Source organism: Camelus dromedarius, chromosome 1 (genome assembly GCF_036321535.1).
Source record: "Camelus dromedarius isolate mCamDro1 chromosome 1, mCamDro1.pat, whole genome shotgun sequence".
NCBI classification, from domain to species: Eukaryota; Metazoa; Chordata; class Mammalia; order Artiodactyla; family Camelidae; genus Camelus; species Camelus dromedarius.
The window spans coordinates 118,513,800-118,538,219 of NC_087436.1; the positions used below are offsets into that span (position 1 = coordinate 118,513,800).

The 24,420-nt window shown below is 50.0% G+C and overlaps 1 protein-coding gene across 4 annotated transcripts in view; it reads left to right on the forward strand.

Annotated features, from left to right (window-relative positions):
• EVC (EvC ciliary complex subunit 1) overlaps positions 1-24,420 on the forward strand; it is a 66,849-nt gene that overhangs the window by 21,789 nt on the left and 20,640 nt on the right. For all 4 annotated transcript variants that reach the window (XR_010381951.1, XM_031437594.2, XM_064488167.1 and 1 more), the window contains exons 7-12: positions 1,859-1,996; positions 4,799-4,957; positions 9,565-9,781; positions 12,183-12,331; positions 14,786-14,884; positions 19,691-19,903. Coding sequence is in view for 3 of the 4 variants with exons in the window: in XM_031437594.2 (XP_031293454.2) it covers positions 1,859-1,996; positions 4,799-4,957; positions 9,565-9,781; positions 12,183-12,331; positions 14,786-14,884; positions 19,691-19,903 (975 nt within the window). In the remaining variant the exon portion in view is untranslated. The remainder of the gene's footprint in view (positions 1-1,858; positions 1,997-4,798; positions 4,958-9,564; positions 9,782-12,182; positions 12,332-14,785; positions 14,885-19,690; positions 19,904-24,420) is intronic.

A 24,420-nucleotide genomic window follows, 5' to 3' on the forward strand; every position in this document is an offset into this window, starting at 1 on the left:
CATCATCCTCGTCTCCATATTGTCATCATCATCTTTGTTACCACCACCATCACCACTTCCACCGTCCTCCTCATCACCCTCACTACTGCCATCACTACCTTCATCTTCCTTCTCATGTCATCCTCATCCTCCTCATTGCTGCCACCACTGTCATCTTCATCATAGTCACTGGTATCATCCTTGTCACCATCACTATGAGGTTTGGGGGATTGGGAGGGAATGCTTCCTCACTCTTCTATTCCATGGAAGAGGATTAATCACTCCATCCCAAGGAGAAGGTGCTACATCTTCTCCATCATCATCGTTCTCATCATTCTCGGTGTCACCACCACCATGATCACCATCCTCAGGCAATGCACACAGTGCATTATTTCATTTAATCTTCACAACAGCCCTGCGAGTGGTCATAATTGTTTCTGTTTACAGCTGAGGAAATGGAGGCACAACGAGTTTAAATGACTCTCCAATGACAAAAATAATGATAATGGTTGTGACACTCATAATTATACTAGTAAGAAACAGTGTTATATGTCTTATGGAAAGAATAAGCACTTCGGTGTTTGTAGGCCTGGAATCAAATCCCACTGCTACCACTTACAGAGCATCTTAATTAACGGAAGTGGCTACTATTCATTGGACTTAGTCTGGGCAAGTACTTTAAATGCGTACTTTCATTTAATGCTCACAACAGCCTCAAAACTTCTAGAAGAGGATGAGAAGTGCTCAGAAAGGGTAGCTGCTTTGGAGAGAAGCACCATGATTCCTGCAGTTAGAAGAGCGGGGCTCTGGAGCAGTGGCCTCAGGGACAAGCCCAGCCCAGCACACCACTTCCTGCTGGGAGACTCTGGACAAAATGTCTCAGCTTCCTGTAATGAGGTTCCTCATCTGGAAAAGAAACATTTCTCTTTTGTAGAGATGCTGTGAGAACTAGAAGTCACAGATGGCCTTGGCTTGGATAATCAATAGCACTTCTTATCGATGTTATTTTTCCTAATGAACCTGGACCCACACCAGTGATGATTACATGTCAGTGCACACAGTTCTAGAGAAAACAGAACTGCCACTCACACTCCATGTTGGGGTTTGTGGGACTCCCTACATAGGGTTCCCCTCTTCCTTCCACATTCTGAATTAATGAAGAGAAAGGGCTGGGGAGACAGAGAAATGTCAGCTTTATTACTGGGAGGGGCCAGCCTAGAGGAGGTGGCTTAGATGCATAGCAGTCATGGCTTCCTAATACTGAGTCCTAGGATTAGCCAAATCACTTACTGGCAAAGCTGAGCCACCTCAGGCCTCCCCACACAGAAGCAGGACCTTTGCTGTCCAGCTCCCTTTGGGCTGAGGCCACAGCAGAGCAATGGCTTCCCCTGAATGGTCCATCCCAGGGAGGAGGAAGCTGGGCAAGCTAGGGGCTGTGCTCACTTCCTGCTTTTGAACCGCCAATCAAATACATATCACTTCCTCCCTGGGGTGTACCAGGTAATCCTTCCCCATAGAAACCAGAGGAGTGGGGAAGAAACATTCCGTCCCAACACCCCAGGTGTCATGACATTTTCCCAAACTTCATAAAGATTGGAAAATACTATTTCATTGTTTTTAAAGTATGGCCTATTTGGGGGGAGTAGGGGAAAAGAAGAATATATAAGGAAATACATGATCCATTATTCTGAGGCTCTGTGTTTAATGAGAAAAAAATCAATTTCTATCATCAAACCTTCAGTAGGATAACACCCAAAGCATTTCATTACAGTTAAGAAATATTTTACGATAAAGTGGGGAAAATAAAAACATCTCTTTTCTAAAATTTAAGATACAATTAGATTTTTTTTTTTATTTGCTTTTTTCTTTTTTTCTCCAGGACTTGGAAGAATTGGAAAAGAGACTTCAAGTCAGACTCTCAAACACGGAGATGCTGGGGGCTGGTGACTCAGAATACATCACCCTGGCAGACGTGGAAAAGAAAGAGCGGGAATATTCTGAGCAGCTAATAGATAACGTATGTGATGGATTTTCTTTTCTGTATGAAAACCGTGGTTTCTGGGACAGTTCATTTGGTGAGATTAAAGAGATGCTACCTAGAAGCATGTTTAATACTCGAATTCCCTGCCTGTCACGTTCTGCCCTGGAGCCAGGGATCCGGTTTCTGAAGTTAAGCTATAGAGAAGGTGTAATTAAGGGGCCAAGATTTACGGAAGGAGTCTTTTTTTTTTTTTTTAATGAATTCTCCTTGCTCAAATTTTAGATTGATCTTTTTATCATTCAAAGCAAAGATTGCTCTAACCTTCTGTGTCATTACCACCCTGCGGGTTAGAGCAGCTGCTAGCTGCTAACTTCTCAAACTCCAGGCATCACTCATAAAAGCATGTTTTAAATTCCAGAGAGGATGGCTTCCCTCCAATTCTCTATTTTGCTTTGGGGTTCTGCTGCCCCCCTGTTCATATGTTACGAATTAAACAAATATTTTCTTGGCAGCCGGGTGTTGGACTGGGAACTGGGGATTCCAAATGAACTTAGACCTGGCTCTTCAGGGAAGATGCTCAGGCCAGGCAGGTGGGGGGACCAACAGGTGAGCAGTTGAGGACATTGTAGGTTACAAGTGCCGTGACAGAGGAAAATGTGGGAAGACTGAGGCACAGTGGAGAGAGGAATTCATTTTACCCCAGGGTTACAAAAGTCTTCTTGGAAAAAAGAAACATCAAGAGGCTTTTGGAGAGAAGTGTGCATGGATGTTGGCCGGTAGGTGGGCAGAGAAGGGAGCCAGGGCTGGGACGCAGGCAGAGCAAGTAAAGCCAGAGGTCTTCCTGGAGGGTTTTCATCTCATGCCAGGGAGATGAGAGCCACTGAAGCAGCAGAGGTTGGCTTGGCCTCGTTCTGTTTTAGAAGAACTGCCCAGGCTGCTGTGTGGAGCATTGTTAGGAGATTTTATGCTAGTTCGGTGGGAATTTCATGAAGGCAATTGCTATAATAGGGATGGGGAGATAAGAAAAAATGGGAGCGCTGATAGGGTGGTGGATGGGGAGGTGGTGGTGGGAAGAAGAGGGTGCACTCCCGAGCATCTACCTGGAGGAAATTCTAATTCAAAAAAATACATGCATCCTGGTGTTCATAGCAGCACAATTTACAATAGCCAAGACCTGGAAGCAACCTAAATGTCCGTGAACAGATGACTGGATAAAGATATGAGATGTGTATATATATATGTGTGTATGTGTGTATATGTATGTGTATGTATATATATATGTGTGTGTATATATATATATATATATATATATATATATATATATATATAAATAAATATATATAATGGAATACCATTCAGGCATAGAAAAGAATCAAATAATGCCATTGGCAACAACACAGATGGACCTGGAGATTGTCATTCTAAGTGAAGTAAGCCAAAAATAGAAAGAAAAATTCCATATGATGTCACTCATATATGGACTCAAAGAAAGGACACAAATGAACTTATTTACAAAACAGAAACAGATTCACAGACATAGAAAACAAATTTATGGGGGAAAAGGTAGTGGGAAGGGGTAAATTGGGAGTTTGAGATTTGCAGATACACACTACTGTATGTAAAATAGATAAACAATACGTTTCTACTGTATAGCACAGGGAACTATATTCAATATCTTGTAGTCACCTGTAATGAAAAGAATATGAAAGGGAATGTGTATATGTATGATTGAAACATTACTCTGTGCACCAGGAATTGACACAACATTGTAAACTGACTATACTTCAATTTTTGAAAATGGAAAAAAAAGAAGAGGGTGTAGAGGATCAGTTCTACAGAAATAAGGACCCCAGAATGAGAACAAGTTAGGAGGGGAGACGGTGTGTTCTGGCTTGAGTTAGAGATGCCTGGAGATGGAGTCTGACGGAGCTCAGGTAGGTCAGCGGAGAGCGAGGATATTCTTAGGATGAGATGACTAAGGGCGGATGCTCACCCGGGAGTCCAGTGGTCCAGGGACTCCCTAAAGCAGTGGCGCATCTTGTCCGTGTCTGCATCTTTCAGGCACAGGATTCATTGTTCTCATAAGATTCTCTAAAGTATTGGTGACCTCCAATAACGGAGACAGCTCTGATAGATATTTTATCTAGAAATAAAATGTGTGGAGCACAGAGCTTGGCATATAAACTACACACATAAAGGAAAGTTGTTATGACTTCGGCATCGTTATTCTCCAGAGCTCTGAGAGGCTGCAGTGACAAAAACACAGCCCTAACCTGCTCAACCCCTTGGTGATTCCCTACTCTGCTCCTGAGAAGACGGGGCAGAAAGGGGAAAGATTTTAAAGCAAAATGTTTTCATGGTCATCCTCATCTCTGCCATGATGCCCTTTTGTACTTTTAGGACAATAACTAATACTTAAATGGCCATTCCTGCTTGTATTGCCAGGATGCATTTAATCTTTTTCAAAGATCTGGAAGCTTCCAGGAGCACACTGTTGAGTTTCCTGCACCCCTCCAGGCAGCAGTAACGGCCTGTTTAAGAGACTTTAAGCTGTGTAAGCTGAATGATCTCATTGTGCTTTTCCTTCCTTATCAGCAGCGCACTGGTGCTGGCTGAAAAGCCACCTCGAAACCGACAGGCACCCACAGTGGGACTGGGAGGAACCTCAGGAGAACGCGATTATTGCTGAGATAAACGGGCTCGAGGTGGAGAGTTGTTTAGAATCTCGGTGTGTGATAAGGCGTGAATAGTAGTTCCCAAGCTGAACCGCGCAGCTTTGTAGCTTTCTTAAGTAAGTTTCCCCCACCCCCACCCCACCTCTTGTTTCTCATTTCACAGATGGAAGCTTTCTGGAAACAGATGGAAAACATCCAGCACTTTCTTGTGGACCAATTGAAGTGTTCCAGCACCAAAGCCCGACAGCTCCTGACGACTCTGACAGAAAGAATGATTGCAGCCGAAGGGCTCTTGCGTGACTCCCAGGATTTGCAGGCTCTGGTAACGCTGGAGGGGGCGGGGAGGGAACGTGATATTCAAAGTAGGGATGTGGATTCTGGAAGCTTGACGTGCTGTAGGGACCATTAGGTTGAACACCTGCATGTTGTAGATGAGGATATAGAAGCCAGAGAAAAGCAGTGAGTCCATCCATCTGTGCAGCTGTCCGTCCATCCATCCATCCCTCCCTCCCTCCCGTTAATGGAGATGCTGGCCAGCTCCATGTTATTACGGCCTAGAGCCTTGGTTTCCAATCCTGGCTGCACATTGAAGTTACCTGAAGAGGCTGCAGAAGTACTGATGCTTGGGTCCAAGATGAGCCGCCGCCCCAGAGAGTCTGACTTAATCAAGTCTGGGCTTTTTAAGGTTCCAGGCGACCACACTGAGCAGTCATGGTTGACAGCCATGGAACTTCGGTTGTCTCCTGACTGCCCCGTGAGTCACCTGGGAGCTTGAAACTGTGCCTGTGCTGCGCCTGGGGCCTCCCGCACAGGGACCCGGTCTGCCTGGTCTGCAGTGGAGGCCCTGGCGCTGCTGTTTTCAAAACTCCCCAAACGATTCTGATGTATAGCTGGGTGTACAAGGCCCTGGCGCACAGGAATCCACAAATCCAAATCCAACTTTGAAACTCGGCTGAGCCACTTGGAGCTGTGTGATCTCAAACAGGTTACTTCACCCCTCTGAGCTTCAGTTACTCTATTTATAAAAAATTGATTTCAGGAGTTGCCGCAGGCAGTGCTGGGGAAGTGCTTGGTGACCTGCCACACCCTAGTCACCGTGGGGATCAGCCATGGTTTCTCCCTGCTGTATGCAAAGCCCAGGGCACTACGCACCCGTGTCCTCTTCTGACCTCGAGGACTCGTGGATTATATTTCAGACCCGTGCATCCACCCAAGTAATACCTGTCTCACAAACTTGCAGGGGCCTTACCTCAGAGCCTCAGCATCTCAGACCTGAGGAGAAGGCCCTGCTGAGCTGAGCGGATCCCTACTGCTTCTACGCAGACTGCTCTGGTCCTCCAAATGTGGTCTGCAGACTCGTGGCATCAGCATCACCCAAGAGCTGGTTTGAAATGCAGAATCGTGTACCCTACTCGGCACTGCTGAAAGACAGGCACTGCTGATATCTCCCTCCCTGTGAGCAGAGGAGCCAGCTAAGTGACTCATCTAGGACCTCCGTGCTGTCTAATGACATCACTCAGCCTGCCCCCCTACACTTCCTGGTTTGCCACCCAAGCCCCTTTAAATTGGATTTTAATTTGATAAGGCTGCAGGTATTAATGCTCATCAAAGGAGAAAGACTTTTTTCCTTTGATTCTTTTTTCCTAGGTATTTATTATTGTTCCATCAGCAAGATATTGATGCAGGAAAAAAATGTAACCTTAGCTGACACTGGCCACAGTGTTAGTCAGTCACTTCCAAAGAGGAAGAAGGGAAAGGATGATCCAGGTTTTCGGTACGCCCTTTCTTCAGTCAGCATTTAATGAGCACCTACTCTGTGCCACATTCTGTTAGCGAAACAATGTTGCAGGCTCCAGCTAGAAACCTGAGCTCATGCTATAGTCTTACCTCTTATTAGCTGTGTGACCTTGGGCAGGTTACGTAACCTCTCTGTAACTCAGTTGCATCGTCTCTAAAATGGGAATCAGAATAACATCAGCTCTGAGAGTGTTAGAAAGTAGACAACATGTACGGCCTTTAGGACAGATCCTGGCACAGGGGACGCTCAGTATGTTAGTGATTAGACTCTGGCAGGCCATGTGTCAGCAGCAAAATAGACATTAACAAGTCATTGTAATGCTGTGTGGAAAGGGCAACAGCCTGTATTTATTTACACAGTCGAGGGAGGAGTTAGCTCTGCCTGCATCCCATGAACTGAAGAAAAAAATGTAGCTTCTTTATGTCGGAATATGTTGTTGATGAACCCCAGAAGAATTTAAATTCTCAGCAGCTGGACCTGGACTGCATCACGTGGTATTGCTGAGTATCAGAACCGCAGGAGCCCTGGAAAGGGCCCCAGACGTCATCAGAGTCCGTCTCTAGGGATGTTCAAGAGAAAGCAGATGGCAGGAGAGGTGTGGGGACCTGCTGCGGATAATTATGACAACAGCTTGCATTCAAGAGCACTTACCATCTTCTGGCTGCTATTTTAAGTGTTTCGCATATTTTAACTTATTTAATGCTCGCGTCCATTCTGTAAGTTGGGTGTAGGTGAGGACATGGTGCCCAGGGTCGTGCAGGTCTGGAGCCAAGTTTGAGCCTGGGCACGCTTGAGGACTGGCTACACTCAGAGCCAGCAATGCCCCGTCACCTCCCATCCAAGTCCCTCCACCCCTGCTCACCTCTCTCCACTCCTCTTCCCTGAATATAAATGCAGAGGGTGCACTGTCACTACGCAGCCTGGAGGCCTCACGGTGCTGCCCAGGGAGGTGGCTGCTCTGATTGCCAGGCGCCGCCCCTCACCCCTTCGCCCGGTGCCCAGGCCCCTGGCCACCCACACCCGCTCTGAGCGCTTATCCTCTTGTGCCCCCTACTGGTCGTGGGCCCGCTGACGGCTGCCGGGCTAACTTGGAAGAGAGGAAGGTTCAGAGCCACTGTCCCTGGGCTAGTTAGGTGGCCTTCCAGAATAAACCTCAGCGTTCTTGTCTGTAACTGGGGAAGCATTGTCCCAGATCTGTTCACACATTGTCAGAACACAGTCCACTGTGGCTCAGCAAACAGTGAGGCCCAGGGCAGGTTAGTGGATGGCTCAGGTGCGGCCCCTGCCTTCAAGGGCTCTCAGTCCAGCCTGGGACTGTCCCTCATGATTAGCTCCTTAAAGACAGAGGCACAGGAGCCGTGGAGCCTGGAGGAGGGGACTGTGGGGCTGGGGAAGGTCTGGGAAGACACTGCACAGCCTGTAAGGATGAGTAGGACCTGGCCAGGCAGGGGAGTGAGAGGAGGCTGGGAGGGGGTTCCAGGTGCGAGGCCTTGTGTGTGCAAAGGCCCAGTGGAGCTGAGAGTCAGGCGTGCTGGGCAGCCAGGAGCAAGGAGGAATGTGGGATGAGGCTGGAGACTGAGCCACCAAAGAAGCCTCATGCACTGCGCCCAGGAGCAGAGACTCGGTTTGGAGGCAGTGACCGCGGGGTTTGGACCAGGGGATGACAGAGCCAAGACTGCACCGCAGAAAAGCCCCCTGTCTGCCAGGTGGGGCCGGAGCATAGGGAGACTGGTGGGAGGCAGTAGCCCAGGGCAGAAGTGATCTGGCCTGAGCTGGGAATGGCTGTGGGCCAACAAGGAGGAAACGGAGAGGAGGGATGTGCAGGGGGCAGGAGCAGGCGTGGTGGAGGAGAGGGGCTAAGGCTGACTCCAGGCTCCACCGTACTATGCCTGGGGCCAGTGGGGCCATCCCCAGGGGGAAAGATGTCCTTCCTCTGAGATGCAGGACCTGCATCTTTAACGCGATCCTTGAGCAGCTGCTCTCTGAGACATAAGGACAAGGGATGGACACCTACAGGGTCTGCCTCTGTCTCTGGTTGACATTTCCTGCACGGGGAGGCATCTCATCCGAGAGTTCTATCCCAAGTGAGTGAGCACGTGGTAGGGCAGGTGGGCCTGTTCCGAAGTCTGATGGCTGGGATAACCCTCCACGTCAGTCTGTTACGGAGTCCAGCTCGTGCTGCTTGCCGCACAACAGGCCAGTAAATCGGGACATGAGGTGTTGGGACAAAGAAAAATGACTTTATTTGGAAAGCCAGCAGACCAGGAAGATGGGAGACTAATGTCCTGGAGAACTATCTTCCCCAAGTCAGAACTCAGGCTCCTTTTACCCTAAAAAGGGGAGGGGTGTGGTTGGTTGTTGTAAACGTCTTGGTGTCCGAATCCTTTGTTCCTGCAGCTGTCCACCTGGGTCGGGTCGCGATGTAAACCTCCAACAAGACAAATGTTCTTTGTTCTGCAACTTTTTATCTCTGTATGAATGGAAAAGGGTGCTACCCTTAACAGTCAGAGCCTTGAGAAGGGGCTCTCCTGTGCATTTCAGGCTACAGGAACACTCTTTTACAAAAGGTGCGGAACCAGCGTGACTGAGCGCAGGCAACAGAGCGCAGGGTTAGAGCTAAAGGAGCAGAGCTAATGCGGAGTCAGGTTTGTTGTCCCCTGTTACAAATCCGACCTGGAAAATATCTTACATCCCCAGGACACAGGTTCTCTGAGGCTCAAAAGCCAGAAAGTCCTGTGACCTTTATTTCTCCTGGTGTTGCTTTTCCAGGGCTGTGGAGGCCAGAGGCCCCAGTGAGTGGGGAGGGATGACTATGGGAAAGGTGGACCTTCCTCTCTGATCGTGTGCATTTATTAGATTCCTTCCCGGAAGAGAGAGCCCTCTGTAGACACTCACTATGTAGCAAGCGTTTTCCGTGTGTTATCCAGTGTCAGCCTCGCCCCGTCCCTGAGGGGCGATTTTGTCCCCATCCGAGGAGCAGACACAGGAGGCTCAGGAGAGCAGCTTCATCTGAGCTCTGCTCACTGGGAGGTGGGGGCCCTGGGACGGAGTCCACTGCTGTTTACAGACCTCACGGCCAAGTGCTGACCCACGGTGTCCCAGCCAATTGTCCTGTGGGTTTCTTTTCTTAGGACACCCTGGAGAGAACAATGGGGCGGGCGCACATGGCCAAAACCATTGAGTTCCTGAAGCTGCAAATCCAGGAGGAGACCAAGTGCCGGCTGGCCGCCATCTCCCGCGGCCTGGAGCTGCTGGCCGTCGAGGGCAAGCTCTCGGGGCGACAGAAGGAGGAGCTGCTGACCCAGCAGCACAAGGCCTTCTGGGAGGAGGCTGAGCGCTTCCGCCGAGGTGAGCGAGCGGGCCAGGGCGCCATCCTTCTGGGCCCCCGTGCTGCTGGGCATCGGGGCCGGGGCGCGTGGCCGCACTTGCAGGTGTCAGGAGACGTGGAGCGGCCCCTATAGGACCCGCACCAGGTCTGCCTTGGGGGACCCGTCACTTAACTCCTCTGAGCCTCGCTTGCCTTCCCATAAAGCAGAGGTAAGCAGGGCCGCCGCCTCGGAGCTGGGGCTGCCTGCTCCACGCAGTCACCGGTGACTCGGGCTGACCGAGAACCACCTGGAACGTGCAGAGGGCAAAGGGGTGGAAACACCCAGAAGCCGGGCACGAAGTCATGAGGTCCTGCTCAGCTGCGGGTGGGCGACGACGGTGGGCAGTGGTCGGGCCCGCGGGACGGGACAGAACCCGGCGTGGCTGTTTCCCACGTAGGGTACTGCCCCCCGGGGCTGACCCTGGGAGATGGGAGGGTCAGGGCTCAAGACGTCAAGGGCATCTGAGACTTGGTCCAGGTCACACCATTGGTGGGACCCTTGAGAAACCCAGGTCTGTCACCTGCAGGGTGGGTACCGCCTCTGCACCAGCTTCCTCACACCCTTGGCAGGAGAGCCCATCAGTGTTGACCCAAGGCTGCACGTGTGGCCAGGGCTGAGTGGAAGTAGAGTCTGGGCCTCCTTCGTCTGCTGGGGCTGCCTAACAAGGTACCACGGACGGGGGGGCTCATACAACAGACATTTCTTTCTCACAGATCTGGAGGCTGGGGGTTTAAGATCAGTGTGCAGCCGGTTTCGTTCCTGGTGAGGGCTGTCAGAGGGCCGCCTTCTCGCAGTCTCTTTCCATGGCAGAAAGCAAGCTTTCTTGCATTGTTCCTCTTCTGATAAAGCACCAGCCCTGTGGGATGAGGGCTGCATCCTTCTGACCTCACTTAACCTTCTAGGCCCCATGTCCAAAGACAGTCACGCAAGGTTTCAGACTTCAGCACATCAATTCGGAGGGACACAGTCCGGTCCCTGGCACCAGGTTTCCATTGCAGCCAAAGACCTGGTCCTCTATGCTTGCTCACGTCCCCTCTGCCATGCCTGTCCGCTGCCCTTTGGAGATGGGGCCAGGGGACAGTCGTTTAATCCTGGGACCTCAGGACTCCAGCCAGGCCCTTCCACAGATGTCTGTGTCACTTGTCGCTATGGCTTCTGTGACCATATGGAAGTCTGCTGTTGACTGAAATTCTGGACCATGTAGAATCTGACTGCATCTGGGCTCGAGGGTCATCACACACGGTGGCCGGGACTTGACTAGTGGAAAGAGTCCCCAGGAGCAGAGAGTGGCTGGGATGGGATGCTGAAACGGTGCCCATTGGTCAGAGTCTGTTAATCTTGGACAAGACGGGGGAGGCAAGGAGACAGTCAGGGGCAGAGGGAAGACTCTGGTCTCTCCTGGGCACCTGAACACACTCTTTCCATTGGTGCTGGAGGCTAAACAGATCCTCAGATCAAACCCAAGGAAGTGTGATTGCATTATGACACGTGCAGAAGGCACTCTGACGTGTGTGGGTGTAAGAGGGGGGTGGGGAGATGCTGAAACCAACGTCGCCAAGGGCAGAAGCCCCTTGTGACCTGGCCTTCACTTGCTTCTCCAGCCTCTTCACACAGCATCTTCCTCAAAACCCAAGGGAGCAGAATCGGGCCGACTTCTTCATCAGCTCTACTCCCGGGAGCCGTCTCTGGGGTCCCATGCTGCCGGCTCCTCATCCTGCACCTCCCCCTGCCCCAACCCTCATCCAGCTCATAATTCATTCTCCTTCCACGTTTCTCCTCTTCCCTGGACCAGGAACATCTTGAGATCTGGGCTGGATCTTGCTCACGGGTAGACCCCAGCCCCCAGTGCTGTGACCTGGGTGTGCTAAGGGGCTGTTTTAGATCCAGTCGAGTTTACCCTCCCCTACACCAGGGGGCCTTGCCCTTGGGTTCACCCTCCTCCTCTTCTGCTGATCTAACAATTCACCCTCGAAGTTTTCAAGTCTCAACTCCAGTCTGAAATGTCACCATCTTCCTGCAGACCCGGGCTCTCTGTCCTCTGTCCCTCCCATGCCACTTACTTGTCCCCTACACTCTTTTCCCCAGGAAAACACCCGTTTGTTTATCTCCTGGTCAGGTTGGCCCGGCCCTGTACCGCAGCTCCACAAAACCTCTGGGCCCTCGGCCCAAGGGAAAGTGGGGTTCCCTTCAAATGACGGGGACCCATGGGCTTTGAGGGGCCAGGGGCTCCTAATACCAGACTTTGGGAAGCCATTGTGCCTGAGTGATCAGAGGAAAATAAAAATGGGACTTGCCCCTGAGTGTCTGACGCTCCTCACGCAGCCAGTGGACGCTTTGCCAGGAGAGCAACTGGCGATGTCCCTGTTCTATGTCGGTTTCAGACTTTGTCCAGCGAGGCAAAGACCTGGTCAAGGCCTCCCAGGTTCGCCAGGCGGAGAGGACGGAAAAGCTCACGCTGGCTCAAGAGGAGGAACGGAGGTGCTTCCTGGCCGAGTTGCCGCGGACCGCCGACCCTGAGGAGTTCCTGCAGGTGACCCTGCTCCCGATCGCCCCCACGTCCTCAGGCGCGGCCGTCCTGGGAGAGCCGTGTGGGCGGAGCGGGGTGGTCTGGTCCCTCTTACTGCGCTTGAGAAGCCAGAGGCTTCAGCATCCAGCAGACAGGAGGTCTCTCCTCACCTCCCACCTGTCAGCCCAGTGACCTTAGACAAGTGCCTTGAGTTCTGCGTCCCATCTTGCTTCTGATAAAAGCAGCACGTCCTCACCGGGCTGCTGGAGAGATGAGTGGGAGGGGCCAGCGAGGCGCGCCACGGGGTCCCTACCTACCATGGGAGCCAGTGGGGAATGTGGACCCGAAGGGACTGGCATGTCCCAGGTGTGAGGCAGGCTCTCACAAGGGGATGGGGCCCCTTGCTGGGACAGGTGCCGAGTCAGGGGAGGAGCCGGCTTGTGGAGCTGAGTGGGCAGGACCAGAGAGGACCAGCTGGACAGCCGTCCTGGTCTGGACTGGGCAGGGGTCAAGGAGACCTGCAGGAGGACAGGAAGCAAGAAGTCACCCTGCTTGAGGGGAAAGAATGCGCTGGCGCCAGCACAGGCTGGAAGGCCCAGGACTTGCAGTTGTCAGGGCGAGAGGACAGATCTCTGCCCCTGCCTGTCCTGCGGGGTGGCGGGGAGGCTGGGGGAGGGGCTGTTTGTCCTGGGCATCCCCCATGGGAGTGACGCATTTGGGTGCTGGGGCGGCGGGACCTGGGTTTGGACGTGAGTCTGCCGCTGTGAGTGACCTTGGGCACGTGGCTAACCCTCTGGCTTTCTCATCTGGGTGATACAGGGTTCTTAGGACTCGGCCAAAGCCAGTAAGGGGCAGCCACAACCCGACTGTTTCTCTGGGCCCCTCTGCTCTGAGTTAGCATTTGGAACACGTTGTCTCAGCTCTGCCGAGGGGATGGCAGGACAGAATCTGGGTCCAGGCTCAGCCCAGAGCACAGGCACAGGTGCTCCCTGGGGGCAAGCGTGGTGGTGACGGCAGCAACACCCCAGTGACGAGCCAGCAGAGGGTCCCCCAAGAAGAGGAGAGGCATTTACATCCCTGGGTCCCTGGTCCAGTGCCCTTCCCCCACCCCACCCGCAGAGCCTCCCTGCACGGCCCTCGCCTGGGGGTTCTGGGGTTTGTCATAAAGTGGGGTGGGGGCTGTTTCTGTCTTGGGAAGATACATTTGAAATGAGAGTGGAAAGATATGATTATACAGCTCTCCGTGAGATTTCCAGGCCCTTCTCCCTGACGTCACATTGCTCAGCGCAAATCCTGAGTGTGGAGGACGTGACAGCATCAGCTCTGTGACCCAGGATCTCAGCACAGCCCGGCACACACTGGTGCTCAGGAGACATGGGACCAAGGAAGGAAGGGTTGAGCAAAGCATGCGTGAATGAATGAATGAATGAACGAGCAGCAGATGACTGCGTGAGAGCCAAAAGAGTGAATGAACGGATGGATGGATGGTGTACACAAAAGGACGAATAATTGAATGATTAAATGAAGAACGAACGAACAACAAATAAACGGCCGAATGAACAAAGAACGAGTGGGTGGTGCTCGCCTCGGCCGCAGGTGTACTAAAACAGGAACGATGCAGAGGTTAGCATGGCCCCTGCGCGGGAAGGACATGCAAATTCATGAAGGTTCCGTGTTAAAGAAAGAAAAAATAGAATGAGTGAATAAACACGGACTTTGGCCCTGCACCAGCCCCTCCCTCTCTGGTCCCTGCACCCCACCCCCTTGCTTACCTCCCGCCCGGCCCCCACCGAGGCCAGAGGGTTCTAACTGCCTGGTCCTGCTGCTGTTGCCTGTTGAGCCTGGAAGGAGAGTGTGTTGGCCCATCTGCCCTCCAGGGACCCCTCCTGGTCCTTTAAGACTTGGCTTACATGCTTCCCCAGCAACGGGGACGCTGCCCCTAAGGGAAGTCCGCCCCGGGGGGTTGTGCTCTTGGCCTCTCTGACTGTGTCTGGGGCATCAGGTGCACACCTCCCTGTCACTCTGCTGGGCTCCTCAGGGTAGGGCCTCGCCATGTGATCACAGAGGCCTGGTGGCCACTGACCACACTGACCCTTAGTGGCCCCTGCCAGGCTCGGGCTCCACTGGGCGGGCCTCCCACGGCCTGGGTGGTGGTCCCCCGCAGCTGAAGTCAGAGAATGAGGTCTGGGTGGCTTGTGGCCAAGAGAGAAGGGTGACAGGGGGCCAGTGGCACCTCTTCATGACGGGTGGACAACGGAATAGTCTGGCTTTCCTGGAGGTCAGGTTCACTGGTCCTGGCCTTGGCTACAATTTGCAAGTGGAGGTCATGTGGCACCCCCCGCACCCCATTTTCCTTGTGTACAAATCAAGGGTGAACGTCCCTCCAGTCTGAGAGGCAGAGTCAGTGGAGGAGGTGTTTCTGGGGAAAGAATAAGTCAGCATTTTTCTACCAGATTCAGCATCCTGTTTTGCTCCCAGGCTTTTCACGAGGTCCTGGAGAGGCAGAGGCTGGAGCAGAGTGGCCTGGAGGAGGACGAGAACGTCAGAGCCACGGAGGCCGCGGCCGCGCTCTGCCAGGTACGTGGCCTCCAGGTGGGATCGGCTGAGAAACCCCAGGATCTGGGCATGCGTGAGAACCTCACATCCTTCTGGGCTGGGGACCCTGAGACCCTGGCACACTTTGTCTGAGTGACCCAGGCAGAAACCAGGTCGTATCTGAGGCCTCTTCCGTTTCTGAGATGCTCGGGACCGTCACCTCCAAATGTCCCTAGAGGCAAAAATACACCTGTGTAACCACCATCCAGATTGAGAAAGAGATCATGGCAGAACCTCGGGAGCCCCCTCACACCTCCTCCCAACCCCCCTCCCCTCACTGCTCACAGGAGCCATATCCTGGCTTATGTGGAACTCAAGTCCCTGCTTTTATATGAATGGAATCATATAGCATGCGCTTTTGTAGGTCAGGTGTCCGTCTCTCAATTTTATACATACTGTTGTACTGTGTTGTGTGTAGCAGTAGTTCATTCTTGCTCATTGGTCTGTAGGATCTCCCTGCATAGCATGCCACCATTTACCCTTTCTGCTGATAGGAGCTTTCTTGCAGATGGTGTTTGAGACACACGCGTGCGTGTCCCTCTCGGGCGTGTAGCAAGGGGCAGAATTGCTGGGTTAAAGGGTGTGTGTACCTTCAGTCCGCATCCTCCATCACTGTTGCTATGAACACCAATTTGGTTAGTATTTTGAATTTATAAGGATGGACACCTTTACAATATCAAATCTTCCAATCCAGAAACATGGTATATCTCTACATTTACTTAGGTCTTACTAATTTTTCTTACTATTGTTTCGTAGTTTCCGCCCTTAGGTATAATGCTTGCTATAGTTTTTTGGGTTTTTTGTTTGTTTGTTTGTTTGTTTTTTCAGATTAAGGAAGTTTCCTTCCATTCCTGTTTGGCCAGGTGTGTGTCTTATGCATGGCAATTAAATTTTGTAAAAGACTTTTTTCTCATTTATTCACAAAATCATCAGATATTTTTCTGCTTTGTTCTGTTGGCATGACAGATTGCATCAGTTGGGTAATGCCATGTGGTGCCTACAGTTGAGAACCTTTGCATCTTTCTGGTGAATTAAACCTTTTGGTACCGTGAACTGATTCCCTTAATCCCTAAAAGTGCTTTCTTCATTAGAGACTTTTATCTGCTATTAATGTAACACAGAATGAGCTTGTGTTTATTAGGTCCTGGTGATACTCTCATTCATTTGTTCTTTGTTTAAAAAAAAAAAATTACCAGAGAGCATCCTGGTTACATCATGAGACCCGGAGCCTGACCGCCAGGGCCCCGAGAGTGAGCTGACTTACCTCTCTTCTCCACGTCCGGGTGCAGCCTCACTTTCCTCATCTCTGTATTTCTTTCATCAGTTTTGATACATTTCTGTCTTATCACTTCCAATATTACTCTGCCTGGACTCTGCCTTCTTTCCTCCTGGGAATCCAGTTGAACTTGTCGAACTTGCTCACTGTATCTTAGCTTTATCTCCTCCATATTTCCCATCCTTCAGTGTCTCCTGACTTTGTCCTGGATTTGCTCCTGATCTATCTCCCAGCAATAATTCTCTCTTCAGCTGCATCTAAACTACAATGAAATCTATACGTTAGGTTCTTATTATCGGACAATGTCCTTCAATTCCAGAATTTCTAATTATTTTTTTAACTAAGTAGTGTTGCTTTTTTTATAATTCCCAGCTTTTTGCGTTAAGGGTTAAGAGTGGCTATTAACTTCTTGAGCACAGTAAGCGTCAATACTTCAAAGTCCATGTCTTGTAACTGCACTCTCTGGACCACCTGTGGGCGTGTTTTTCATGCCTGTTGTTTGTGTTCTTGTCTCCTCATGTACCTGTCTATTTTTTATTGTATGCCTTATCTCACATTTGTATATTCCTTTGTAAAATCATTTTCAAACGTAGAATTATGTTCTCTTCCTCCAAAGAGAATTTTCCTTTGCTTCTGCTAGGTGACTGGGTCTCTCATGATCCAGAGTCACCTTAGTTCAAGGTCAGGACTTGAAATATCATGGATCTCCACATGAACAGACTCCAAGTTGCAGTCCATTTAAACCAGTCTGAACTAGTTTTCTTCCATTTCACTCATGTTTCTCTGCTGCAGCTTTTTGGGCTCCAGCCGTGGGCTCCCCAACCCACGGGGAGCCATGAGCTCCACCTTCTGGCCCTTCAGCTGCTGGAGGCGGTCAGAAGTGCACTCAGCCGTGCAGCTGTCCTCTGGATTGACCCCACCCCCACCCCCACCCCTTCATGCAGCCCAAGGGCTGCACACATTTCTGTCTTTATGTCTTCTCTGAGACCTTGGCCCCTGCACTTGCACTACTGTTACCAAGTCCAGACTCATTCTGCTCGCCACCCGACAGGCCAGTAAATCAGGAGGCGAGGTGTTGGGGCGAGGAATAACGAAACTATTCAGAAAGACTGGCAGACTAAGAAGGTGGGAGACTAACATCCTGGAGAACCATCTTCCCCAAGTCAGAGCTCAGGCTCCTTTTATTCTAAAAAAGGAACAGGCTGTGGTTGGTTGGTTGGTGCAAACTTCTTGGTGTCAGAATCCTTTGTTCTTGCAGCTGTCCACGTGGGTCGGGTCATAGTGTCCCTATAAACCTCTAACAAGGCAAATGTTATTTTCTATTCTGCAACTTTTTATCTTTATATGAATAGGAAAGTATTAATACCGTTAAAGGTCAGAGCCTTGAGAATGGGCTTGCCTGTATATTTCAAGCTCTAGGTAAGATTCTTCTACAAAAGGTGCCAAACCAGCATGACTGAGCCCAGGAAACAGATCACAGGGTTAGAGCCAAAGGAACAGAGCTAATATGGAGTCAGATTTGTTCTTCCCTATTACACTACCTTGTTAGCTCTTCGGGACTTTGATGATGATTTAATAAACATTTTGTCTAGCTTTAAGAAAAAAAAAATTCATCCTCAGTGGGAAGAATGGGTTCAAATTACCTGGTTGGCCACTATCAAACGTGGGATCTCTAAACCCTTTAAAAGTGGGTGTGTCCTTGTGCCCCATCATGATCACTTTACCCTGAGCAAACTTCAGCTTGGTCGTGAGCTTTTTAAAGCCTGGCATCCATCGGGTTTAATTAACATTGATTTGAGTTTAACTTACATCCATTGAGCACACCAGCTCTGACCTAGGTATGCCAAGCTAAAAGCTGAGAATTTTTTTTCCCAGAAAAGAACTATTGTCCTTGGAGCATACAGGTTAAGAGCATGAGTCCAATATAGTCTAACAGCCAGGACCCACCCTCTACAAGTGTCCAGTTACTGATCTTCTCTGGGTCTTAGCTTCTTCATCTGTAGAACAATGGTAATTATAATAGAACATCTTCATTGGACTATTAGAAGGATGAATGAGATTATACAAGAAAAGTGCTTATCACACTCCCTGGCGCACAGTAAGGATTTGTAATTATTAACAATTACAATGTTATCACCTGATATTTGCCAGGTGCTTTTCTAGGCCCTACAGATGCTAATGTAATAAGACTTTGTTTTTAAGAAACCTCATGGTCTAGTCCATGAAAAGGACAATCAGACAGCCAGTGACCACAAAAATATATGTGGTCAGGAGGCCTTCCCAGAAGGGGAGACCTCAAGTTGAGTTTGGAACATGTGTGGGGAGGTCCTTGATGGAGACGGGGGAGTGGGCCTTCTGTATCATGTTGCTGCATGATGCTTTCAGAAACTGCCACCAGGTGCTTGGTCCAGGAGGATATGAGACATGGATGCAGATCTGAGTATGATGCAGCCTCTGCTCTGGGTTAGTTGTGGTCCGGAAAGGATGACAGATAAATTGTAGTTTTGATGCCCTGGTGGGGCAAACCAAAGAGCTGTGGAAGCCCGGGTCAGAAATGCCCATGTTAGTCTGAGAAGCCCTGGCAGGACTTCACAGAGAATGGGTTATTTTGCAGGGGTTTTGCAGGGTGAAGAGGAGTCCGTTTAAGGTATGAAAGTGCCTGGAGGTGGGGCCAGGGGAGAGGCTTGAAAAAGCATCTCTATAATGAAACGTGCAATGAGATGTCATTTATGTGAATTAACACAAACATCAGAAACCACATTTATGGACAAAAAATACGGTGAAAGTATAGAAATCCAAATTGGAAGCAGAGATGATGAATTCATGGAGATGGCTGTCTCTGAGGAGGCTGGGAGGGAATGGAAAAGAATAGCAGAGGGAAAACAAAGGATTCCAACTTAATCTATAATGTTTACTGTTTTAATCTGAAAAAGAAATGGAAAACTGAGTGGTGGATTCAGAGGTGTTTAATATATTATTATTTATGGGTTTTTGGTTTTCATGATTAAAAAAAAATACAATTTTAGAAAGAGAATGGAGTGTGGGCAGTGGGCTGAAGGGAAAAGAATGGAGAGAAGCGAGGCAGGACCATCTGGAAACCCTGGGAGGCACTCTGACTGTGATGGAAAGATAGACCTTCCAAGTTACTGAGCTGGAACCCAAAGCTCTGTGCTTGTGCAGATAGCTCGCCTCAATGAAGGGGGCCGAGGGGGGCGGAGGGACCAGTGAGGGTTGTGAAAATAATCTGGGTGGAGGCTTAGAGGAGACTCCAGTGATGGAGGGCTCATTGGGGCAGGAGGGCAGGGCTGGGGCTGGGGCTTGACTGGGTGGGGGTGAGAGGGCTGGAAGGCAGCGACTCCGTGTGTGTGTGTGTGTGTGTGTGTGTGTGTGTGTGCGCGTGCGCGCGTGTGTGCGTGATCTGAGAATTTCCTTTCCTGGATTTCCTCTGTGTCTTGCTGGAAGCCCACGGCCCTGCCCGGGTTGAGGACATGACTTATAACTCCATCCTTCAGGAGCTGTACCGCAGCACCATGGAAACGTTCCAGAAGTTCGTGGACGCCCTGTTCCTTCAGACGCTCCCCCGCATGACCAACCTCTCCCAGGCAGAGTGTGAATACCTGAGGCAGGAGGCCCAGGAGAACGCCGCCCGGCAGCTGGGGAAGTCGGATCGCTTCCGGAATCAGCAGTGGAAACTCTTCCAAGACCTCCTGGAGCAAGAGAAGCAGGTGCGGCATTTTGTAAACGTGGGTCTTGAGTCTGCATTTTTTTTTTTTAACTTAGGAAGAATAATGAGAGGTTTCCCCTCTGAGCATCCCCTAGTGCCTGTGCTAGGGGCTTTGCCAAGATTCTGGTAGCCAACTTTTCACAACCGCCCACCAAGGTTGGTGGGATAGGAAGTCAGTAGATAATGCCTTCAGCTGATCCAACAAAGGCAGCAAAGTCTGTGCTTGAGAACAATAGAAATAAACGACAGAAGGCGTTTCTCAGGGGAGTGGACTCGGGGAGGAGCTGCACACACAGGACTCCTGTTTTTCAGTGAAAGTCTATTCCATTATTAAAACCATGTACATACGCGGTAGGTAGAATAATGCTCCCAAAAGAATAATGCCCCCATCCTAGTCCCCAGAACCTGTGAATATGTTACCTACCAGGGCAAGAGGGGCCTTGCAGGTGCCATTACATTAAGGATCTGGAGATGTGGAGAGTGTTCTGGATTATGTGAGTAAGCCCACTATAATCACAAAGGTCCTTTTAAGAGGGAAGGAGGAGGGTCAGAGTCAGAAAAGGAGGTGTGATGGCCTAAGCCGAGGCTGGAGTGATGCGGACATTAGCCCAGGACCGCAGGCAGCCTTGAGAAGCTGGAATAGGCAAGGAATGGATCCCCCCCAGATCCTCCAGAAGGAGCACAGCCTGTTCCGTTTCACTTCAGACGTCCGACCTCCAGAACTTACATGTAAGATAATAAATGTGTGTTAAGTCACAGTTTGTGGCAATGTATTACAGGAAATTAATGCATGTCAACTTTATTCTTAAAATCCTGAAACTTGTCAAAATTCCAAATGTGACACACAAAAGTGCCCGCATTTCCTATCTCTCTTGCTTTCCTGCACGCTAGAGGCTCTAGAAGTGACATGGTCAGTATCCTGGTATCTGTCGGTGTTTTGAGTGATGCAGTTCTGGCTGTGAGACAAGGTGTGGTGCCTGCACAGGGCTTCTCTCCCCTGTTACAAGGGCCGGGTGCTGCTAGGAGAAATCCTCTTCACCAGCATTCCCGTTCTTCCTGCCTAGAGCACGTACAGGAGGCCTGGAGGTGCGCCTGCCTTCCTGACTTACAGGCAGAACAGGATGCAGAACAGAGGCTGATGTGCCCGGGGTGGGGGCAGAGAGGCAGACTGTCCCAGCCCTGGACTTCCCAGCCCTGGACTGCCCAGCCCTGGACTGCCCAGCCCTGGGTGCTTGTTATAAGAAACACCCTGTCTCTTTACGCTGAGTGTTCAGTTAGTTACAAAAGATACACAACGGATGCACGGAACAGAACAGATGGGAGCTGTCCAAAGTACCAATAAATAAAGGAAAGCCTCATGCAAACACTGGGCTATTCCCAGCCGCGGGGCAGGCACAGGGCCTAGTTTCCTGCCTGTCTGATTTGTTAGACCTCCTTCTAGTTAATTCCAGTCCTCCGTCGGCGGCATCGTGTTGCCCTGTCATCGGTAGCCCGTGGTCCCCTGCGTTTGGCTGTATGTTCTGGAGGACAACAGCCCTGCTTCTCTTATTTTCACTTCCTCATTCAAAGCCCAGTAACTGGGTTATAGCAAATGCTCAGAAAAACTTGGCTGCCTTTCCAGCAACAATGGTGCAACTTTGGAAATTACTGCAGGGTTACCTTGACCCTGTATTCTACCCAGGGATGTAAATGAAGGTGATTCATACCAATCCGGGGCCCCAGACCATACAATTTAGTTTCTGGGAACAGAGGGGGAACCTGGGCCTCGGTGATTTGGAAAATTCACCAAGTGAGTCTGATGTTGGCTCCTCAAATGGAGTGAGGTCTTTTAGAGACAGCTGTGGTTTGCAGACGGGCTTCTAGCCTTGGAAACTGATCACCTGGGTTTGAACCAGAGCAACTCCATTAAAGGACTGGGTGACTTTAGCCAGTTCACTGACCCACAACTTTGATTTTGCACAACTTGCTAAATTTCTCAGAACCTCAGCTTTCATGTGAAAAATAGAGATTAAAATACCCAACGGGGGCTGTGGGATAATGCAGGTTAAGACCGATTGCACAGTATCTGTTTAATCGCTTAATGACATTGACATTGAAAAACTCCAGGGTTTCATTTCTGATAAATTATTAGGCAAACACCCATGATTCATCTAAAACCCTCTAGTTATGAGTCTTATTTTAAGCAGATATCAGACGATTCATAACTTCTAGGTTTTTTATTTATTTACTTACTTTATGAGTGTATGCATGCGGGTTAATTTTCCTTTGCTGGTGCAGAAGTTCCAGGGCAGTTCTGCATGCAAGAAGCAAGCAGGAAAGTTAATGGCCTCATCAACTGATTAAATAAGTATGACCCAAGACTGGTTCTCAGAGTGTGTGTGTCATAGTTAATTTACTGATTGATTGTTTAATTGCCTTAAATTACCACACGGTACTTAGAGATCCATATTCTCTCTTACTTTCCATATTTTCTCGTTGATAGTACAAATGAGAGATGAACTTTCTGTGGGTCAGAGGAATATTTAGTCATGAGAAGAAAAGCACCAACAAAACTATTCACGGAAAATCAAACACACACCCAATGAATTGCATTTTCCATGTATTTTCTATCCAAAAGGCCTTGATGATTTCATATCCTGTTACTCAGGAAAGTTGTTAAATTTTGTGAAATTTATCAGTCACACAATTAGAATAAGTTGTAGAATGCTGATTCTCAAAGTGTGATCAGTTCTAACGCAGGTTTCTGGGCTTCTCCCCAGTCTGCTGAGTTAGGCAGAGGGATGCTCAGCGTCCCCTCAAAGATGTCCGCATCCTCATTCCCAGAAGCTGTGAATATGTTACCTTACGTGGCAGAAGGGACTTTGCAGATGTGAAGTAAGTTAAGAGTCTTGAGATGGCTAGATTGTCCTGATTATGCAGGTGGGCCCAGGGTCATTACAGGGGATGCAGGAGAAGTGGTGTCAGAATGATGCGATGTGAGAAAGACTCAGCCAGCCATCGCTGGATCTGAAGACGGAGGAAAGGGCCACAAGCCAAGGAATGCAGGTGGCCTCTCGAAGCTGGAAAGGCAAGGAGAGGGATTTTGCCCTGGAGCTTCCAGGGGAATGTAGACCCAATGACACCTGGATTTTACCCGCCTTGAGCACCATTTTGGACTTCTGACCTCCGGAACTCTAAGATAATACGTTTGCATTGTTTTCAGCTACTTAGTTTGTGGTCATGTGTTACAATAACAATAGGAAACTCACGCACCACCACACAAAAGTCTGCATTTGTAACAAGGAGTGCAGCAGGTGATGCAGTCTGTGGCATGAAGGTGAAGAACGCCAACGCTAGAGTCCGTCCAGCAGGTTTTGAAGCCTGGCTCCCCTCCTCACACTCCTCCCGCGCTCTCTGGAGCCCACTCCAGGCAGCTCGCCCTCGCCCGGCCTCATCTCACCTGTGCTGAGCCCTCGGCAGCAGCGTTGGGCAGACTGGGCTCCCCTCCTCCTTGAAACCCTCGCTGGACTGTCTTGCTTGTCCTGCCTCCTCAGTGGTGGCTTCTTCTCAGTTTCCTTTGCTGATTACTTCTCATCGCCCTCATGTCCAGACACCAGAGCCCTGGATGCAATCCGTGGTCCTCTTCTCTGCCTATGTGCAGTCTCTTGGTGATCTCACCCAGTTGCACACTCTCTGCGTAACAACCTGCCTAACTAGCAGCTTAAAACAAACAACACATACTTCTTCTGTCCCAGTTTCCGTGGGTCAGAAATCCAGGCACAGCTCAGCTGAGTTCTCTCCTAGGGGAATCTCACAGGCTGCAGTCAGGGCTGCAGCTGGGGTCTCATCCAAAGGCTGGACCAGGGAAGAGTGGCTTCCAAGCCTGCTCTGTGGTTCTTGGCAGGATTCAGTTCCTCCAGGGTTGTTGGACCGAGGACCATCAATGCCCACATTTATATCCCCAGCTAAGAATCCGTTCCTGAACTCAGCTCTCTAATGTGGTCTCCATCTAGATGACTGATAGGCAGGCAAATTGAGTGTGTCTGAAACAGAGCTGTTGACCTTCCTGCTCTGCCCACTGTCTTTCTCCATCTTTCCATTCGGCTGGACAGACAACCTCAGGTATCCTTGACTCCTCTTTCTTACACAGCTTCTATCCAGTTGACAGGGAATTGCATGATTCTACCTTCAGTCTGATCCAGACTGTAACCTCTTTCCATTACCTCCACTCTGAGCATCCTGGTCAATGCCACCACACCTCTCGTCTGGATCTCTATGACAGCTGGCACTCTGGTGTCTCTGAATCCACTGACCCCTTGAAGTCTATTCCTAACCCCTAGCCAGAGTGATGCTGTCACTAAATTTTTTTTCTTCCGGTTTTATTGAGATATAATCTACACACAGCACTGTGTAAGGCATACAGCATAATGATTTGACTTACATACGTCATGAAACGATTACCACAATAAGTTCAGTGACATCCATCATCTTTGTAGATACAAATTTAAAGAAAAGGAAAAAAAATTGTTTTCCTTGTGA